The 18526-nt window shown below is 36.3% G+C and overlaps 1 protein-coding gene across 1 annotated transcript in view; it reads right to left on the minus strand.

Moving 5' to 3' along the window:
* The window catches only part of LOC125255218, a 122467-nt gene that overhangs the window by 58015 nt on the left and 45926 nt on the right, over nucleotides 1–18526 (minus strand). Inside the window, 16 exon segments of the mRNA XM_048170263.1 lie at nucleotides 1145–1234; nucleotides 1327–1728; nucleotides 1865–2257; nucleotides 2507–2578; nucleotides 2733–3122; nucleotides 5545–5943; nucleotides 12438–12564; nucleotides 12660–12755; nucleotides 12836–13105; nucleotides 13210–13343; nucleotides 14612–14741; nucleotides 14839–14934; nucleotides 15019–15288; nucleotides 15390–15523; nucleotides 16279–16377; nucleotides 16460–16840. Coding sequence (XP_048026220.1) covers nucleotides 1145–1234; nucleotides 1327–1728; nucleotides 1865–2257; nucleotides 2507–2578; nucleotides 2733–3122; nucleotides 5545–5943; nucleotides 12438–12564; nucleotides 12660–12755; nucleotides 12836–13105; nucleotides 13210–13343; nucleotides 14612–14741; nucleotides 14839–14934; nucleotides 15019–15288; nucleotides 15390–15523; nucleotides 16279–16377; nucleotides 16460–16840 — 3483 coding nt within the window.

An 18526-nucleotide genomic window follows, 5' to 3' on the forward strand; every position in this document is an offset into this window, starting at 1 on the left:
GAAAACAAAGAAAAGAAGAAGCATAAATACAACTAAAAATTTACTTGTGGTAGGCTGTAACATGCATCATTGATGTTACAACTAACCCAGAGTCTTGTAGCCATGAACTAGCTCACCTTACAGCTAACAGCTAAAACACTGGCACTAACATCTTGCAAGAAAAATATCTACACAGACACACAATGAACATTGTCATTGCCATAACAAAAATAAATTAAGTGAAAAAAGTTACTTTCTGACATCCAAATTACTTTTTTCCTCTAAAATCTGCTATGTCTTTCACAGGGCTCTACCTTCTCGCATGTGGGATAAGGACAAAACCAAGCATGTGTGAAGTGAATCATGTGATTTGTAACTTGTTCCTGATTGGAGAAATTGTAAGTGTTACAACCATCCCCTGTTAATGTGATTTCACCAAGTATGACATTTTTCTGGATCAACATATTTGTTGATGAAGGAACAACATTCCAATCAACCAATCAGATTTCAGGGACAAGTTTACAATTTATGTCAAGTTTAGGCTTGCAACCAGGGTTAGGTGCTTCTACATCAGTGTTATTCACATATCTTTCCTCTCTGATTTTAGGAATGAGTTATGGGTATTAGTTATTAGGTTTAGGGGTAGGAATAGGGTTAAGACTAAATTTTCGGACAGGAATGTTGTTCCAGGATCAAGAAAATATGTTGATCCAGGAACATGTCATACAAAATCACAGTAACCACCATCCCCGGTTTCCCCCCAGCACCTATTATAAAATTATATGAATGTAAAAGGCTATAAAATGACACTCTGATTCTATTATTATTATTATTATTATTATTATCATTTATATCTGTGTGCACATGCAGTAATTTAATCTCTGATGGTTTGGGCATGTTGGGTTTAGTTTTCACAGTTAACAAAGTCTCAGTACTTCACTTTGTCTAAAATGCATTCTATGTTCACATTTTATTATACGAAGTTTGAATTGCCTAATCATTTGTGAGCTGTGAGCTGTATTGCTTCCTAATGTGATTGTTTTTGTTCATATTTTCAGAAGAAATTAATTAGCTATGACTGTACTTATTGTGATTAACAGTAACACGAACTGTAAAAAAATAAACAGTAAAATTTAAAGGGATCATGTTTATTAAAATACTTTACCAGTGGTTGTGATTGGTGGAGTAATGGATTCTATGGATGGGATTATCTCTGTTGTTGTAGACGCTGATGAGATGGACTGACTTGAGGCTTCTGGTATTAGGAACATTTTATATCAACAGTAATCATTTTCAAACAAAATCCTGAAAAGTAAATGACTGAAGATCATATGAGTAAACGCTCACCTGCACAGTAAGCTCCGCAAACCATTGGCTTGACAAACTCATAAACATAGTAATTTCCTGGACAGGCTTTAATTTGAACAGGGTGGGATGTTAAAGCACAGCAGCCATACCATGATGAGCCACAGATCTGACGGGTGACCACTCCATCTTCCAGCTGTGGGTGAGGGCCGTTGAGCCACAGTGGGTAATAAGTGCCACACATGCCTTGATTAACACATGATTCTGGCATCTGAGCATTTTGACTATTGTAGAACAGCCTGTACCAGCCATTCCACTCCACATTATAATCACACATGCCATAGTAGTAATAGTTATTATAGTAATAGTTGTCAGTGGCTCTCCAAGGCTCGTCCAAACTAGTATAGTTGTAGCAGGGGTCCACACTTGGGGGGGAGAAAGGTACTATTATGGAAAAAAAATAGAAAGAGAGCATTGTATATTGCAGACTGAATAAATTCAAATTGATAATATGAATATTTTTAATTAATAAAATTCATCACAAGCATGTCAAATATAAAGATGAATGAATGCCTTATACCTGTACAATATACAGCAGCTGGGATTGAAAGAGTTGGCCTGGTAAATTTGTAGACATAATAATTTCCAGGACAAGCTTTAACTTGGATTGGGTCGGATCTGTAGTGACTGCACTGATCATAGCGAGTGCCATAAATTTCAAGAGAAACAACTCCATCTTCTAGCCGCGGATGAGAGCCACCAAGATATAGAGAACTATAACCTCCACATGACATGAAATAAAAACACCATTCAGGCATCTGAGCACTTGATCCATTAATGAAGAGTCGATACCAGCCATCCCATTCTACACGAGTGTCATCATGATCAGATATGTATCCATACATAGACCAGTAATTGAGTGTGCTTCTCCAGTGGTTGTCGAGTATGTTGTAGTTATTGCACGGGTCATAATCTGTTAGTGAGAAATGATGAGACCAAAACAAACAAGTTATATTTCAATGAGGAACTTCATGAGTGCAAATCTGAACCAGTCAAACACTGTAATAATCATGAGATTCCTAAACCATTCATACAAAATGCGAAATAGTGAAAATGTTTATATGTAAAAATTGCCATTTAAACTGTAAAGCAAATATTTAATTGGAAAAAAATAGATCATATTCAATAACACTCATGTATTTATATATTATTTACAGCTTACTCAGTGTGATGCTGGATCCAGTGAATATATCTGGACTTATAGTGGAAACTGCCTGTGAAATAGTGCTGACATCTAAAAAGAAGGAAATTCGAAAAAAGAAGGAAATGTAATGACAGAAATCATTTTAAAAAAGAAAAAGAAGGAAATGTAATGGCAGAAATCATTAAAAAAAAAAGAAAAAAAAAAAAGCTTTAAAATACTAAAATAAATGAGAAAAGCACAGTACCTGTGCAGTATCCTGAACACCACCATCCTTGATTCACAAGTTCATAGACATAGTAATTGCCTGGACATGCTTTCACTCTGATGGGGTTTAATTTGTAATTACAGCAGCTTCCCCAATAAGTCCCTGCACAGACCTCCCTGGTCACCACTCCATCCTCTATCTGAGGGTGAGGATCACTGAGCCACAGACTATAGTATGTGTTACACGTGTATGAACTAACACACGTCTCTGGCATCTGGATGTCCATTCCATAGTAGAAAAGCCGGTACCAGCCATTCCAAGCGAACAAGTAATCACAAATGTAATCTCCACTTTCATTGTTGGCTCTCCAGGGACGATCCAGAGACTCATAGTTGTAGCAGGGATCACTGCTGATGCTTTGGAAAGTAACTGTCATGAAGTTTGCAAAAGTACTGTTAAAATATTTTCTATCCTAAAGAGAATAAGAGTTTAATACCATAAAACCTATTATGATGGTTAATAATATTCTAACCAGTCTTGTTCTGTCAAGCTCAAAATTGGGCAAGTCTACTGTAGCTGACAGCAGCCTGCAGAATGGGGCAGAGCAACACCTAGAGTGATGCTACATATGCCAAAGCTGTGCAAATAAGTTTTATTCTGAGAAAAAAAACTTGACTGCAGATAGGCTCAAGGTGACTGTGGAATAATATTACGATATTTTCATATACAGTATGCATTAGGGGTGTAATGGTACACCAAAGTCACGGTTCGGTACGTACCTCGATTTTGGGGTCAAGGTTTGGTAAAATTTCAGTACAATAGGAAAATGGTCACACTTTACTTTATGGTCCAATTCTCATTATGAACTATGACTATTGTCTCAATGTAACCCTGTGTTATTTTATACAAGGTTATGTAAATTTAATTTAAATTAATTTATTTCATTTTTGGAAAAATGGGTAAATGCAGAATTGTGTGCTTGTTTTATTGTTAAACGAAAGTATACATGTTCAAACATATCCAGGTCTGTAAGATGTTCAGTTTAACGTTGTTGGCTGGAAAAAACAGCTTGATTCCGCCTCACGTCAGTTATGGCAACTGTAATTGGTCAGTGCTCATGTCAAACAAGGAGGGTAGGAGAGAGAGAGGGGAGTTGGAAAAAGAAGTGCGTAGTTGATGTTGTTGGCATGATAACAGAGAGCGTGCTCTCTTATTTGTGTAAAAAAAAAAAATCTGAACTGTATTAATTGAGTGTTAAGCAGCACAGTATTCTGTTGTGAAGTCAAAACGACAACACACTGAAGTCAAGTCGACATAATTCGGAAGAACTGTCGGTTTAAAGGTGCCCTAGAATTGAAAATTGAATTTACCTCGGCATAGTTAAATAATTAGAGTTCAGTACATGGAAATGACATACAGTGATTCTCAAACACCATTGTTTCCTCCTTCTTATGTAAATTTGATTTGTGCAAAAGACCTCTGAAGAACAGGCGAATCTCAATATAACACTGACTGTGACGCAACAGTCAGGATCATTAATATGTACGGCCCCAATATTTGCATATGCCGGCCCAAGTTTAAGGGATTAGACAAGCCAGTATTAATTAATTCATAAACACAACTTCATTCTTTATAAATCTCTCCAACAGTGTGTAATGTTAGCTTGAGCACTATCAAACTCATTCAGAATCAAATGTAAACATCCAAATAAATACTATACTTAAATGATCTGATAGGTTGCGTGACGAACACTTTGTAAAGATCCATTTTGAGGGTTATATTAGCTGTGTGAACTTGGTTTGTGCAATGTATTATATAGTCGCAAGTTGGGGGCAGGGAGTGCAAGCATTTAAAGGGTACGCGCGCTGTAATTGGTGCATTTATAATTAAGCCCCAAAATAGGCAGTCAAACAAACAGCTTTGTGTGCGCGTACACTAGCATACATGTAAAAAAAACAAAGTATACCCAGGGCTTATGTTTTCAATGCTCAAGTCATTCGTGTATGCACTGTTCTTCTTCTGCTATTTCTCCTGTTGTAGCGGTTAGCAAACAGCATTGTATTTTTGCTGCGCCCCTTTCTGGATCGGAGTGTGAATAGCCTGTGACTGTCGGTCTGTATTTGTCATTTAATTGCATGAACCGAACCGTGACGTCCGTACCGTAAGGTTCAGGACGAATACATGTACCATTATACTCCTAGTATGCATATTACTTATTGAACAAATCGCCTAAAATGTGATTTGAGGAATTGTGTAACAAAGAGATCTAGGTGAGTGCTATTGATCTGTGTGGGGAGCCAACATAACTTGTACATAATGGATAATGAACTGCACATCACTGATTCTTACTTTAATTTAAAACATGCTTAGTTTCATAAAAGAAAAGATGGACGTTAAATTATCTAATAGATAGAGCATTGACATAAAAAAATCATAACAAAAAAATTGGTCCCACTTTATATTAAGTGGCCTTAACTACTATGTACTTACATAAAAAAAAAATAAGTACAATGTACTTATTGGGTTCATATTGAATTGCAAAACACTTTTGCTGCTTTTGAGGTGGGATACGGGTAAGGTTAGGGAAAGCTTTGGTGGTATGGGTAGGTTTAAGGGTAGGGGTAAGGTGTAAGGGATGGGTCAACAGTGTAATTATAAATGTAATTACAGAAATTAATTACAGATATAATTACATGCAGGTGTTTTTAAAATATAAGTACAATGTAAAAACATGTATGTACACAATAAGTGCATTGTATCAAATGATTAATTAAAATGTAAGTACATAGTAGTTAAGGCCACTTAATATAAAGTGGGACCAAAAAATTAAAGATAAGAGTTAGTATTGTACCTGCACAGTACATAGGCCCTGGAGCTGATGTGATGGGTTTGACAAATTCATAGACATAATAATCTCCTGGACAGGCTTTGACTCGGATGGATGTGGAACTGTAGGCTCCACACTGATTGGAATACCACCACCACCCCCATAAATTAGCTCCCAGGACTTCACGGGTCACCACTCCATCCTCAAGTGTTGGATGAGAACCGCTGAGATACAGTCCAGTTTGACCACCACATACCATATAACTCACACACCACTCAGACATCTGGGCACTTTCTCCATTCAAATACAGACGATACCAGCCAGTCCATTCAACACGGGTGTCATCATATCCATAGTATTGGTTTTGCCGTATATCTCTCCAATATTCATCAATGGTGTTATAATGATAGCATGGATCAGGTTCTGAGAGAATAAAAAAAAAAAAAAAAGAAAAGTGAAGTGAAGTGGCAAAAACAAGAGTACAGGTAAACATCTAACATCTGCATCTGTATGAAAGAGAAGATACTGGGATGGTAAAATAAGGATGGATTAGATAAATTGACTAAACCTACAACAAGTGTATCCTTTATACCCCACTCTTACTGATTTAAAAAGAACTGACCCTAGATCTCAATTGAGTGTTTTCTTGGAAAGTAAAATTAAAAGTAGAATTATTTTCCTATTGAAACAAAACATAAAAGATGGTAGCAGATAAAACATTCATCCTTAGATAATTAAAGAGGGTGATGCCATACTATATATGAACCTTTCAAAAATAAACTTAAAATAAACAAATTAATAAATAACTTTTTTATGTCTACTATCAACTCTTTCTTTTTCGTTCTCTCTCAGTCTCTCTCTCTCTCTCTCTCTCTCTCTCTCTCATGCACATGCGTGGTTTGCTGAGTGAGTGGAGTCCTTTCTCCATTTCAAAGTGTTGTTTCTCTCTCTCTCACTTCGCATTTAAGGTTTTTCACTGTGTATGGTCACAAAGCACTGGGAATATTGTGGGGTTTTTTTTTTTTTGTTGTTGTTTGTTTGTTTGTTTGTTTTGTTTTTTTGGATGCCATGGCGAATATGGGAATGGTGAGTTATGAGCAACACGCATGGCACTCAACTACAGCTGAGTGCTCAGTTGAAGAATGTGTGTTAGCGGCAGGAGAGGTGGTTAGTCACAGTGGTTTCCGTTCGGCGTCCAGAATGAACGGGGCTGTGGTGTTAGGGTTAGGGTTTCTTGGACAAAGTTGAAAAAGTGAACACTATAGTTGAAATAGGATAGTCCTCGATGATAGTTTGATTATGGTCTTCTTACTTGTTAATCCAGCAAAGGTTTTGCTTTCTAACGTCCCCCCATTTATTAGTGATGAAGCATTGCAATGTGAATTATCTCGAAATGGACTCAATATCCCCCTAGGTTGCAAATCCCTGTTGTTGAAGCATGTTGTGTCTTTCCACAGACAAATACATAAGATTTTGAGGAGTGATATTGATTAACTGAATATTGCTTGAAAGTGGGTCTCAATGTCATGACCATGATGGTCAGAGTGTGGAAAAGGAAAGTGCAGTTGTAGTTGTAGTTGTACTCTACTACCAAGAAGTAGTAGAGTAGTGAGAAACGAATTCAAAAAAATGATGAGACAATGGATATTGAGTTTGATGAGATGGAGAGTGAGATACTGAGATAAAGGATGAAGCTATATAAATGCCATCAGTGAAATGGAAGTCGAATCTTTGTGAGATGGCAACTACATCAAAAGAAAAAGGCACAAGATGAGACTGTTACTAAAAGTTCTGGGGATGTTTTGAATGCCAGTGATTTGTCTGGCTCAGAAAGTAAGCAAGAATTCTCTGAAGCGCAAGTTGAGGAAAATGTGAGACAAAACTATAGTGGTTACGATTTGAAAAGAAATTTCTTGCAGCATACAAAAAGAATGAGGAATGTTGAGGTTATAGACTATTTTCCTGATCTTTCCTTATTCGTTGACTCAGAAAAAATTCTAATGAAACAGAAAGGTGAAAGATGTCTGTCAAATCCTGAGGTGTATCGTCTAAAAAGATTGTACAAAAAGTGCGTCATCAAGCAATGCATAATGATGTCACAAGAAAAATGGAGTAATATGGACCTGGCTTTTTGTGCTGTTTTTATCCTTCATAATGAGTCATTTTAAAATCTCTTCCCAGAATGTACATGGGACGAGGGATGCAAGCAAGAGAGTAGATTTATGAGTTAAAATTATTTCTATGCCATTTGAAATATGAACATTTAAATGGTGGCTGTCAACTTGATGGATTTACTCAAACATGCATTATAAAGGCTATTGAAGAACATTAAAAATTATAATTAATATGGTGCATATATTTAGCTAAATGCTCCTCTCTAGAGTTCATATTTTTAGCTGACTGATATGGTCACTGAATGTTTGTTCTGAGGTAAATGTGACGTTACATTTTATTAACGTCTTCCACGGTTGAAACTCTGATTGAGAGATTACACAAGACATGATACGGATTTCATTAAGTTGTACTGTATCTTGAAACATACCTTCAGATGTTCATTCATGTTTATTTTGCGCTGTAACTGGTATTAAAGCGGAGGAGAGGAGCAGTTTACGTGTGCTTCACATTGCCGCTTCTCTTGAACTGAGCTGCGCTACAGCCATCTGTCACGCCACATTAAAGAGTGCCAAAAAGGTATTTATGTTTATTTATTTTGTAGTAAAATGGGCCGAATTTGAAATATGAGACTTTGTTTCATATCAAAAGCAACAAAGCTTATTGCGATTTACATATCCTCAAGCTTTTTTAAGTGGGTATGCGGAAATCCTTGACCTTTCCTAGTGGGTATACAGAGTATACCTGCGTATCACGTAGACTACACCACTGCTTTTCCTTAAAGGATTAGTCCACTTTTAAATAAACTTTTCCTGATAATTTACTCACCCCCATGTCATCCAAGATGTCCATGTCTTTCTTTCTTCAGTCGAAAAGAAATTAAAATTTTTGATGAAAACATTCCAGGATTTTTTTTCCATATAGTAGACTTCAATGGGCACCAAACAGTTGAAGGTCAAAATTAGTTTTACTGCAGCTTCAAATTGTTCTACACGATCCTAGATGAGAAATAAGGGTCTTATCTAGTGAAACCATCACTCATTTTCTGAAAAAATTTGAAACTTATATAAGTTTTAACCATAAATGCTCATCTTGAACTAGCTCTCTTCTTCTTCTTTATTAAAATTCCGGCAGTGTAGACACTGCTAAGTGTATTACTGCCCTCCACAGGTCAAAGTTTGAACTAATTGTTATATACTATTGAACTAGCATATTGCATATAAAAATTAGTTCAAACTTTGACCTGTGGAGGGCAGTAATACACTTAGCAGTGTCTACACAGCATTTATGGTTAAAACTTATATAATTTTCAATTTTTTTTCAGAAAATGAGCAATGGTTTCATTAAATAAGACCCTTATTTCATATCTGGGATCGTGTAGAACAATTTTGACCTTCAACTGTTTGGTGCCCATTGAAGTCTACTATAAGGAGAATAATCCTGGAATGTTTTCATCAAAAACTTTAATTTCTTTTCAACTGAAGAAAGAAAGAAATGGACATCTTGGATGACATGGGGGTGAGTAAATTGTCAGGAAAAGTGTATTTAAAAATGGACTAATCCTTTAACCTACAGTACTGTTTTTTTTTTTTTTTTCACAAAAAAAAAAAAAAAAAAAAAAAAATGGTTTATGCCAGTTATTTATATCTTTTGCTATAGAAATATCAGTTTATATTACCAAACATTCCTTTTGCCATTAATTGTAATAATCCAGTGAGATTTTTGTATTTACAAGGAGTCTGACAACAGCCAGTATAATCTGATCTCACCATCATCGAGTCCATCGAGTCTGGGATTACATGAAGAAGCAGAAAGAAGTGGGACAGACTTAATCCAGAAGAACCTTAGCAACATCTACAAGACACTCAAAGAAACCAACTTGTAAAGCTACCTGAAAAACTATGTGCAAGCCATTTACCTGGACAAAAGCTGTTTTAAATGCAAAGGATAGTCACACCAAATATTGATTTGATTTAGTTAATAGAAGTTAATTGATAAATGAAATGTATTTATGATATTAGTTTTGAAATCATTCTCACTTTACAGCAGAGTCAGAGACAGAAATATATCAGGGAAAATTAAGAGAATGAAAAGGAAAATGGAAGTGAAGGAGCAGTTCAAGAACCTTTAATTATTTTGCATGGCCAGAGCTTAAGGATTTAAAGATCCACTGAAATGCCTTGAAATGTGTAGCATAAATGTGTTGACATAATTTCCAATGAAACAGGAAGACAGGGCGGGACACATCGAACAGCTCTTCGCCTTTTTAAAATTTCTAATAGTGTTTAGTTTATCACAGCTTGGCCAGAGCTGTAAATCTTGTTAAAACTGCAGTTTCCTCCTATAACCATTACTCCTCCTAATCTCCTCCTTCAGTGTCTATTTATAGTGCAGGGGGCGGGATGCTTCAGATTCTAGACAGCATTTGATTGGACAGAAAATTTGATGAGAAGCTGAAGTGCAGGGTGATGTCACCAAAATCATTGATCCATATTGGCAGAAATGAGAGACTGTACATTTAAATAACAGTAAGGCTAACATATTCATACTACCATAGCATTTTATGGGGGGCTGCATGTGTCAGCGTAATACACTGTGAGTGTTATTTATATTTATAGCTCAAATTTTAAACATTTTTTAAACAAAGTCATACAGGTTGGAAGTGCATTTCATATAAATGTAATGCAGTGAATATGATTAATAAGCATTATGTGACAGAATGCAATGTGTCCATTTACACGTGTTGGAATAGTCAGTTAAGAGCTAATAATTAACCACTGGATTAATCACCCAAATAGCTGATTAATCCCTCTAATCATAGTTAGATTAGATAAGATAAAAGATCAAAATAATCATTAGTTGCAACCCTAATTAATCGAGAAATATTTTTTCCTTAAGAAAAACTGACATGTGCCTAAAATATTTCTAAATGAATCATTACCACATTGAACTGAATTGAGATCGGAGTCAAATCAAGAGCAGGGCTGTGCGATATGGACAATAAATAAATAAATAAATAAATAAATAAACCTACCATGATTTCTTTTATCAATATTATGGTTTCGGTTTTAAAGGGTTAGTTCACCCAAAAATGAAAATTCTGTCATTTATTACTCACCCTCATGTCGTTCAACACCCGTAAGACCTTTGTTAATCTTCAGAACACAAATTAAGATATTTTAGTTCAAATCCGTGGCTCAGTGAGGCCTCCATAGGGAGCAATGACATTTCCTCTCTCAAGATCCATAAAGGTACTAATAAGACACATCTAAATCAGTTCATGTGAGTACAGTGGTTCAATATTAATATTATAAAGCGGCGAGAATATTTTTGGTGTGCCGAATAAATGAAATAACGACTTATATAGTTGTAACACAGTTCGTATGTACGGAAAGAAGGAGGCGGGAACCGGCGAACATTCAACAAAACTTTAATTCCAAAATAAACAAAGAACAAAACGAAAGTAATGCCGGCAGACCCTCGCGGACGTCTGCCGGCCACACAAACATAATAAAACATAAAATAATATCCAGACCTGGTCCTCTCTCGTCCTTCACTGTCGTCGCTCCTCCTTTCATGCTCCCGGAGCTCCTCCGTGAGAGACTCAAGGCCGGTGCGCCTCCCAGGTGATGCTCGTTATCACTTGCGTCACTGGCCTCGCGTCGTTCCCTCACGGCTCTCGCCCACTCGGCTTGTCACAATAGTGATGACCGATTTCAAAACAATGCTTCAGGAAGCATCGGAGCATAATGAATCAGCGTGTCGAATTTGCTGTTCGGAGCGCCAAAGTCACGTGATTTCAGCAGTTTGGCGGTTTGACACATGATCCGAATCATGATTCCACACAAAAGATTCATAACGCAGTGTTTTAAAATCGGCCATCACTATATAAGTCGTTTTTTTTTTTTTTTGCCGCACCAAAAATATTCTCGCCGCTTTATAATATTAATATTGAAACACTGTACTCACATGAACTGATTTAGATGTGTTTTTAGTACCTTTATGGATCTTGAGAGAGGAAATGTCATTGCTCCCTATATGCAGGCCTCACTGAGTCATCGGATTTCAACTAAAATATCTTAATTTGTGTTCTGAAGATTAACAAAGGTCTTACGGGTGTGGAACGGCATGAGGGTGAGTAATAAATGACAGAATTTTCATTTTTGGGTGAACTAACCCTTTAATTACGATTTTAACACACACAGACATGCTTTACATTATCATACATGCATTCAGTGTAAATTTGAAACATATTTCCAAAGGAAACCAATTAGAGCTTTATCAAAAAGCTGTAACATTCTAGAACAGAACAGTCTCTAGAACAGACTTTGTTGGACAAGAGGTTCATAAATGCTTCTCATGTTTGGAAAGATTGTATGTTTGAAGTGTGTTGCTTTTTCAGATGGAGCATAATTTACTACTGATCAAAGAGCATCTATTCACCAACACACTGTGTACATATTTATATAATTAAAAACCAGGAAAAAAAAAATCACAGCCATTACAGTGTAATAATCACACTAAGCCAAAACACGATTTCGACTCAGATCGCACTGCCCTAATCAAGAGCTTGTAAATTAGAATTGAATCATGAAATCTGAGTCAATACCCAGCAGGAATCATTTGCTACTTGCTATTGCTAGTCAGGGGCAGTGGCTGTTAGACGAAGGAACATTCTCATTCTAGAGAGCAATGAGGTAACTCTCTACTGACACACACATAATAATACAGAATTATCATAATATAACATCATAATATAAACAAACTGATAATAGTGAGAAACATCATCTTGACAAAACACCTACCATTCACAAGGAAGGCCCAACGACCCTGGACGTTTATGTTGCTTGTGCTTTTGAGGTTTTGGTAGTTGCCATTAACTGAATCAGGAATTACAAAGGAGTCTGTGGAGCCTATTGTGTCATATCCAGCCTATTAAAACCATTGAAATAAAATGTTATGTATAAAGTATACAGAGCTGGTATAGAGTATAGAATATTAATTCAATCCTGTGATGTTTGTTTTACCTGAACTTGTTCATATAGCACAGCACAGTCGCCATAATTGATCAGAAAGAAGGAAAAACTGCCACCAAAAATTAAAACCACTTGAAACTTGATCGCCTGAAAGAAAAGAAAACACAACATCATGTTTCATAGTCTACACTGCAGTCTAAAAATTAAATGAATTAATAAAATCTTACTGGGTTTGTGCGATCACCAAATTCCCAAGTGACAACAAAGACTGAAGAAGCATTGAATGTCATCTGAGGGAAATACTGGTTTATATCCCTAGTGGCGCGAGTGAGCACATTTCCATTTGTGTACTGCTGATATGAGAACACGCCACTGTAATAGTCGTCAACATCACTCCAGAGAGGAGCAATGAAATCTTCAGCTCCACTGGTGGGATTGTAGTTAGGACCCGATGCTGGTTGAGGTTGGTTGAATGTAAGGAGTCCATTAAAATGAACCTGTAATATAAAAAATCAGTTCAAATCAACCACCAGGAAATATGAACTGGCTTATCACAACATTTGCATTCATATTTAGACTGGCAATGGAACTGAATTCTCACGTATAACTGGTTGTATGTGCGGCCAAAGAACGTATATGGAGTGGATAGGCCAACAGATACGTAGCTTTCATCACCATAATTATTAAGAGAATATTCTGTGTCTCCTGCCGCTGAGCCGAATGGATAGAATATCCCTGGAATTGCCAAAAGAAAGAACACAAAAAACACAAATGAAGACATGAGCAGTTTTTACAAGTCAGAATTCTGTTTTTATGTTGAAACTGGAAGTTGGGGTGAGACAAATCAAAGAAAAAATGGTAACACTTTATTTCAGGTTCTTTTAACTAGTTGCTTATTGGCATGCATATTACTGGAATATTGGCTCTGCTTGAAGCGACTGTCATGGCGGCCAAGGAAATACACAATAATTTTTGCAAATACTACACTTGTACCACAAACTGTAGTTTTCAGAGTTTTTTAGGTGAGAATGTAGTTGTTTAGACATGAAATATGTGACTAATCATAATGCCTATTTTACAATTTGTTTAGATGTTTTTCCAGAGATGCAAGCTCAAGGCCGTCAGCGGCCTCCAACGAGAACAACTTCATCTCGGCCAGTGCTTCGTAGATTTGCTGCTGTGTCTTATAGTGGTTAAACGTGAGACATAATTCATTTTGAGTACATGAACGGGCAATCGTTGGTCTAATAATTTATTACTTGTTTCAGAGCAAATTGAATTGTGCTATGTTAAATTTAATAATTTAATATTTAAAATTATTTAATACATCCTCTATAGCATAGCATATTGGCTACAACTTGGTGGAAAATATCAGACGAAGACTCTTCTCCGCTCTTTAAATACATAAAACATAAGTCTTTGTAAGACATACTGGGCCTCATTTAACAACCTAATGCAGAAACGAGCGCAGATCCGAGCGCAGAAATCATCTACAACAGGGTTCACGTGTAATTCATCAAACATTCATATGCTGTCAATCCTATCATACGAATGATCGTACACTGATAAATGTGACGGCTGAAAACAATCGTCATTTAAATATCACGCCGTAAAAATTCATGGTTTGGAAGCCTCGCCCCTAGAGTTTATGGCATGGAGAAACATAACCCGGCCAAGAAGAGGAAGTAATCTCGTTAAGGAGAAATTCATTTTACACCAAGAACACCCATTAACCTCGTAATCACAAACAATGTACATTATATTTAATACCAGTAAAAAAATGAAACATTCATAGCCCTATTGTAGTTGCCTCAACGGTATTCAGAATAATCGATCAAAAGGTCATTTTAGAGATGTTGAGCTTGTGAAAGCAGAGGCAACATTCTCATTCTAGAGAGCAATGAGGTAACTCTCAACTGACACACACATAATAATACAGAATTATAACATCATAATATAAACAAACTGATAACAGTAAGAAACATTCTTGTCAAAACTCCTACCTTCGTTCACAAGGAAGGCCCAACGACCCTGGACGTTTACGTTGCTTGTGCTCTTGAGGTTTTGGTAGTTGCCATTAACTGAATCAGGAATTACAAAGGAGTCTGTGGAGCCTATTGTGTCATATCCAGCCTATTAAAACCATTGAAAGCAAATGTTATGTATACAGTACATACAGAGCTGGTATAGAGTATAGAATATTAATTCAACCCTGTGATGTTTGTTTTACCTGAACTTGTTCATATAGCACAGCACAGTCGCCATAATTGATCAGAAAGAAGGAAAAACCTCCACCAGAAATTAAAACCACTTGAAACTTGATTGCCTGAAAGAAAAGAAAACACAATATCATGATTCATAGACTACACTGCAGTCTAAAAAGTAAATGAATAAATAAATAAAAACGTACTGGGCTTGTGCGATCACCAAATTCCCAAGTGACAACAAAGACTGAAGAAGCATTGAATGTCATCTGAGGGAAATACTGGTTTATATCCTGAGTGGCACGAGTGAGCACATTTCCACTTGTGTACTGCTGATATGAGAACACGCCACTGTAATAGTCGTCAACATCACTCCAGAGAGGAGCAATGAAATCTTCAGCTCCACTGGTGGGATTGTAGTTAGGACCTGATGCTGGTTGAGGTTGGTTGAATGTAAGGAGTCCATTAGAATGAACCTGTAATACGAGAAATCAGTTCAAATCCACCAGGAAATATGAACTGGCTTATAACAACATTTGCATTCATATTTAGACTGGCAATGGAACTGAATTCTCACGTATAACTGGTTGTATGTGCGGCCAAAGAACGTATATGGAGTGGAAAGGCCAACAGATACGTAGCTTTCATCACCATAATTATTGAGAGAATATTCAGTGTCTCCTGCCGCTGAGCCGAATGGATAGAATATCCCTGGAGTTGCCAAAAGAAAGAACACAAAAAACACAAATGAAGATGTGAGCAGTTTTTACAAGTCAGAATTCTTTTATTATGATGAAACGGGAGATTCGGGTGAGACAAATCAAAGAACTCATCAAACAAACAAACAAACAAACAAATAAATAGCTTTTGAACAATGCATTAATCCATGATTTGTTTTATGTCCCCACTAATGTCAAAATCAAACCTCTGCCCTTGGTGAAGCACATTGAAGTTGAGAAGTTGTAGTACTGTATTAATTACAATGTTTAAAATAATTCCTATATGATTTTGCAAGCAAGGTTATGTCAAGAGATAACCTCTGCCCCTCTTATTACGATCATTACATAGCCTACCTGTCTGATGAAGCCATATGTTACATTTTGAAACATTCAACTTACTTAAAATAGTCTAGAAACTAAATAAAAAAAATAAATAAAAAAATAGCCGTTGAAGAATGCTGAACACATTTACGAGTTGATTCAGTTTATATAGAGGAATGTGTTTTATAGTGCAGGGGTTCCCAACCTTAGGGGGGCGCCAGAGTTCGCAATAGGGCACTTGAACTTACATGCTTTGAAAAGTAGTATATGTGGCCTTGTGCCTACAGCTGAATCACTTTAATATAACTGATAATATAGCCTATATAGCTTTATAAATTATTTAAATGCATCACAAAAACATAACATGGATCTGATTTGCTCATACCAAATAATAATCCTCCAGATTGTAACAATACATCATATTACCAGTCGTAGTATCCATGGTTGAAGTCTCTATTGTTGTAGTTTCGGTTGTGGTTGTCTCTGGTGTGACAGTAATAGTGGTTGTGTTTATGTGGCTTGAATCTGAAATAAATTATAAATATCACAATAATAAAAACAAAAAACAATTATCTCTAACATAAAGTGCACATGTAAATATATTTACCTGCACAGTATGCCAAATTGCAGTAAGTTGGGCTCACAAACTCATAGACATAATAATCTCCTGGACAGGCTTTGACTTTAATGGGATTGGACTGGAAAAGGCAGCAGTTATTGCTCCAGTGACCGCAGACATCTCGAGTGACCACTCCATCCTCAACTGTTGGATGTCCTCCGTTCAGCCACAGTGGGGCATGAGTGCCACAGCTATACTCATCAACACATGTGTCTGGCATCTGAACGCTCTGATTCTGAATGAAGAGACGATACCAGCCGTTCCAGCTGACTGCAGTGTCACACATTATCTGAGAGGAATGTTGATTGTTGGTGGCTCTCCATGGATCATCCAGGACACTGTAGTTGTAGCAGGGGTCAACAGGGGGAGCTGTTGTTATGAAAATATTAAAGGATTAGTTTCAAATGAAAATTAGCCCAAGCTTTACTCACCCTCAAGCCATCCTAGGTGTATATGACTTTCTTGTTTCTTGCATTTGTGTAAAAAAAAAAAAAAATCCATATTTAACAAATTATGAAGTAAAACATCTAGCTTCCACCAGACTGCCTTCTGTATTCTTCAAAGGCTTATACTGTACATCCTACGCCTTCCCTATTCAACTTGCACGTCAGTTCCGTAATGCTAATGCCAATCAACATCTTACATCAAGTCTCCACCCATTACAGTAGCCACCATTTTGAAAAGTACAGTATTCCATTTTTTTGCTACTCCTCCTTCAAATTTTCTCAAAATTTGACCAAACTTTGGTCATATGATCTTTGAACCAAGCCACACAGAAATGAGTCGACAGTTTTTTTAATTCATCTTTGTTCAAAATTTATGATGTCGCAATCGAAACCAAAATTGGTACGCTTCATCGGAACCATGATCTGTCAACATCAGATGAAACACGTGTCCACCATTTTTAATTTTGTCATAAATTGCAATAACCTTTAAATAATTTGACATATCTTCACAAAAATTGGTACATATCATCATTAGCATATCCTGAAGGTACCTGAGAAGGCTGAACTCAGCACCACTTAGTATTCCATATATATAATGAATTTTGCAAAAAATGCTTATAACTTTTGAAAGCATTATCCCAAAATTTGCTTTATATCATTTTATTCCCTGGCTAATGCTAATTCTGACAATGTGTCATTTATCATTTTTCTTAAATGTACATGTTGGTACATGTCCACCATATTGATGTAAACGAAAAACAGTTTTTTCGCTACTTCTCCTTCAAATTTTGTCCAAAATCGGCTCAGATGATCTTTGGACCGAGCCGCACAGAAATTACTTTTTGATTTTTTGATATTTGACACCGTTCCCAAGATATTTGTCTCTGAATGTGACTCCTCTGTTTGGTGTCAAAGTTAGCATTCTAATTGGTTGTTTTGTAAAAATAATCTTCTGTTCCAGATATTGAGTGTTTCCTACAATGATCTAAACTAAAATTAATAAATATAACATGTGCTGCATTTTTATAAAAACATCTTAATTGTGAGATCATTCTCACATGAACTACTGAAGTTTGGCAGGTGTGTGTCAGTGTCTGCCCAGTGATGCAGTGAGTTGAGTGTCATTCACCAGATCCATAGACTGTGGGTTTGAATCCCATGTAGGACAACTTTTAAATTGTTTGTAATGTGTCATTTCAATTCCTTTATTATCCCAATAAGTATTGTACTAGTCTTTCTTCTTCTGAATAGAATTAAATCTATTTTTGCTCATTCTGTGTCCATTTTCATATTAGCTTCTTTTTTTCTCTTCCTGCTCCACATTGCGCTACAACCCAGACTTTTTTCTTATTATTTCTTATTTTGTTCATTTTGAGTTAATTCCCACCTCTACTTCTGAACCACCTTTTTTCATGTACATTCAATTCCTGCTGTTTTTGCTCTTCTTGCTCTGCACTGCGCTACAACCCAAACATTTTTCTCATTATTTCTTAATTAATTTTTCTCATTATTATTCCTTATATTCAATGGCCTTTGGTGCTTGGCCCCGAATTGCTGCTTGCAGCTATATTTATTATTATTATCATTATGGTAACACTTTTCCATAAGG

The sequence above is a fragment of the Megalobrama amblycephala genome, linkage group LG20 (genome assembly GCF_018812025.1).
Source record: "Megalobrama amblycephala isolate DHTTF-2021 linkage group LG20, ASM1881202v1, whole genome shotgun sequence".
NCBI classification, from domain to species: Eukaryota; Metazoa; Chordata; class Actinopteri; order Cypriniformes; family Xenocyprididae; genus Megalobrama; species Megalobrama amblycephala.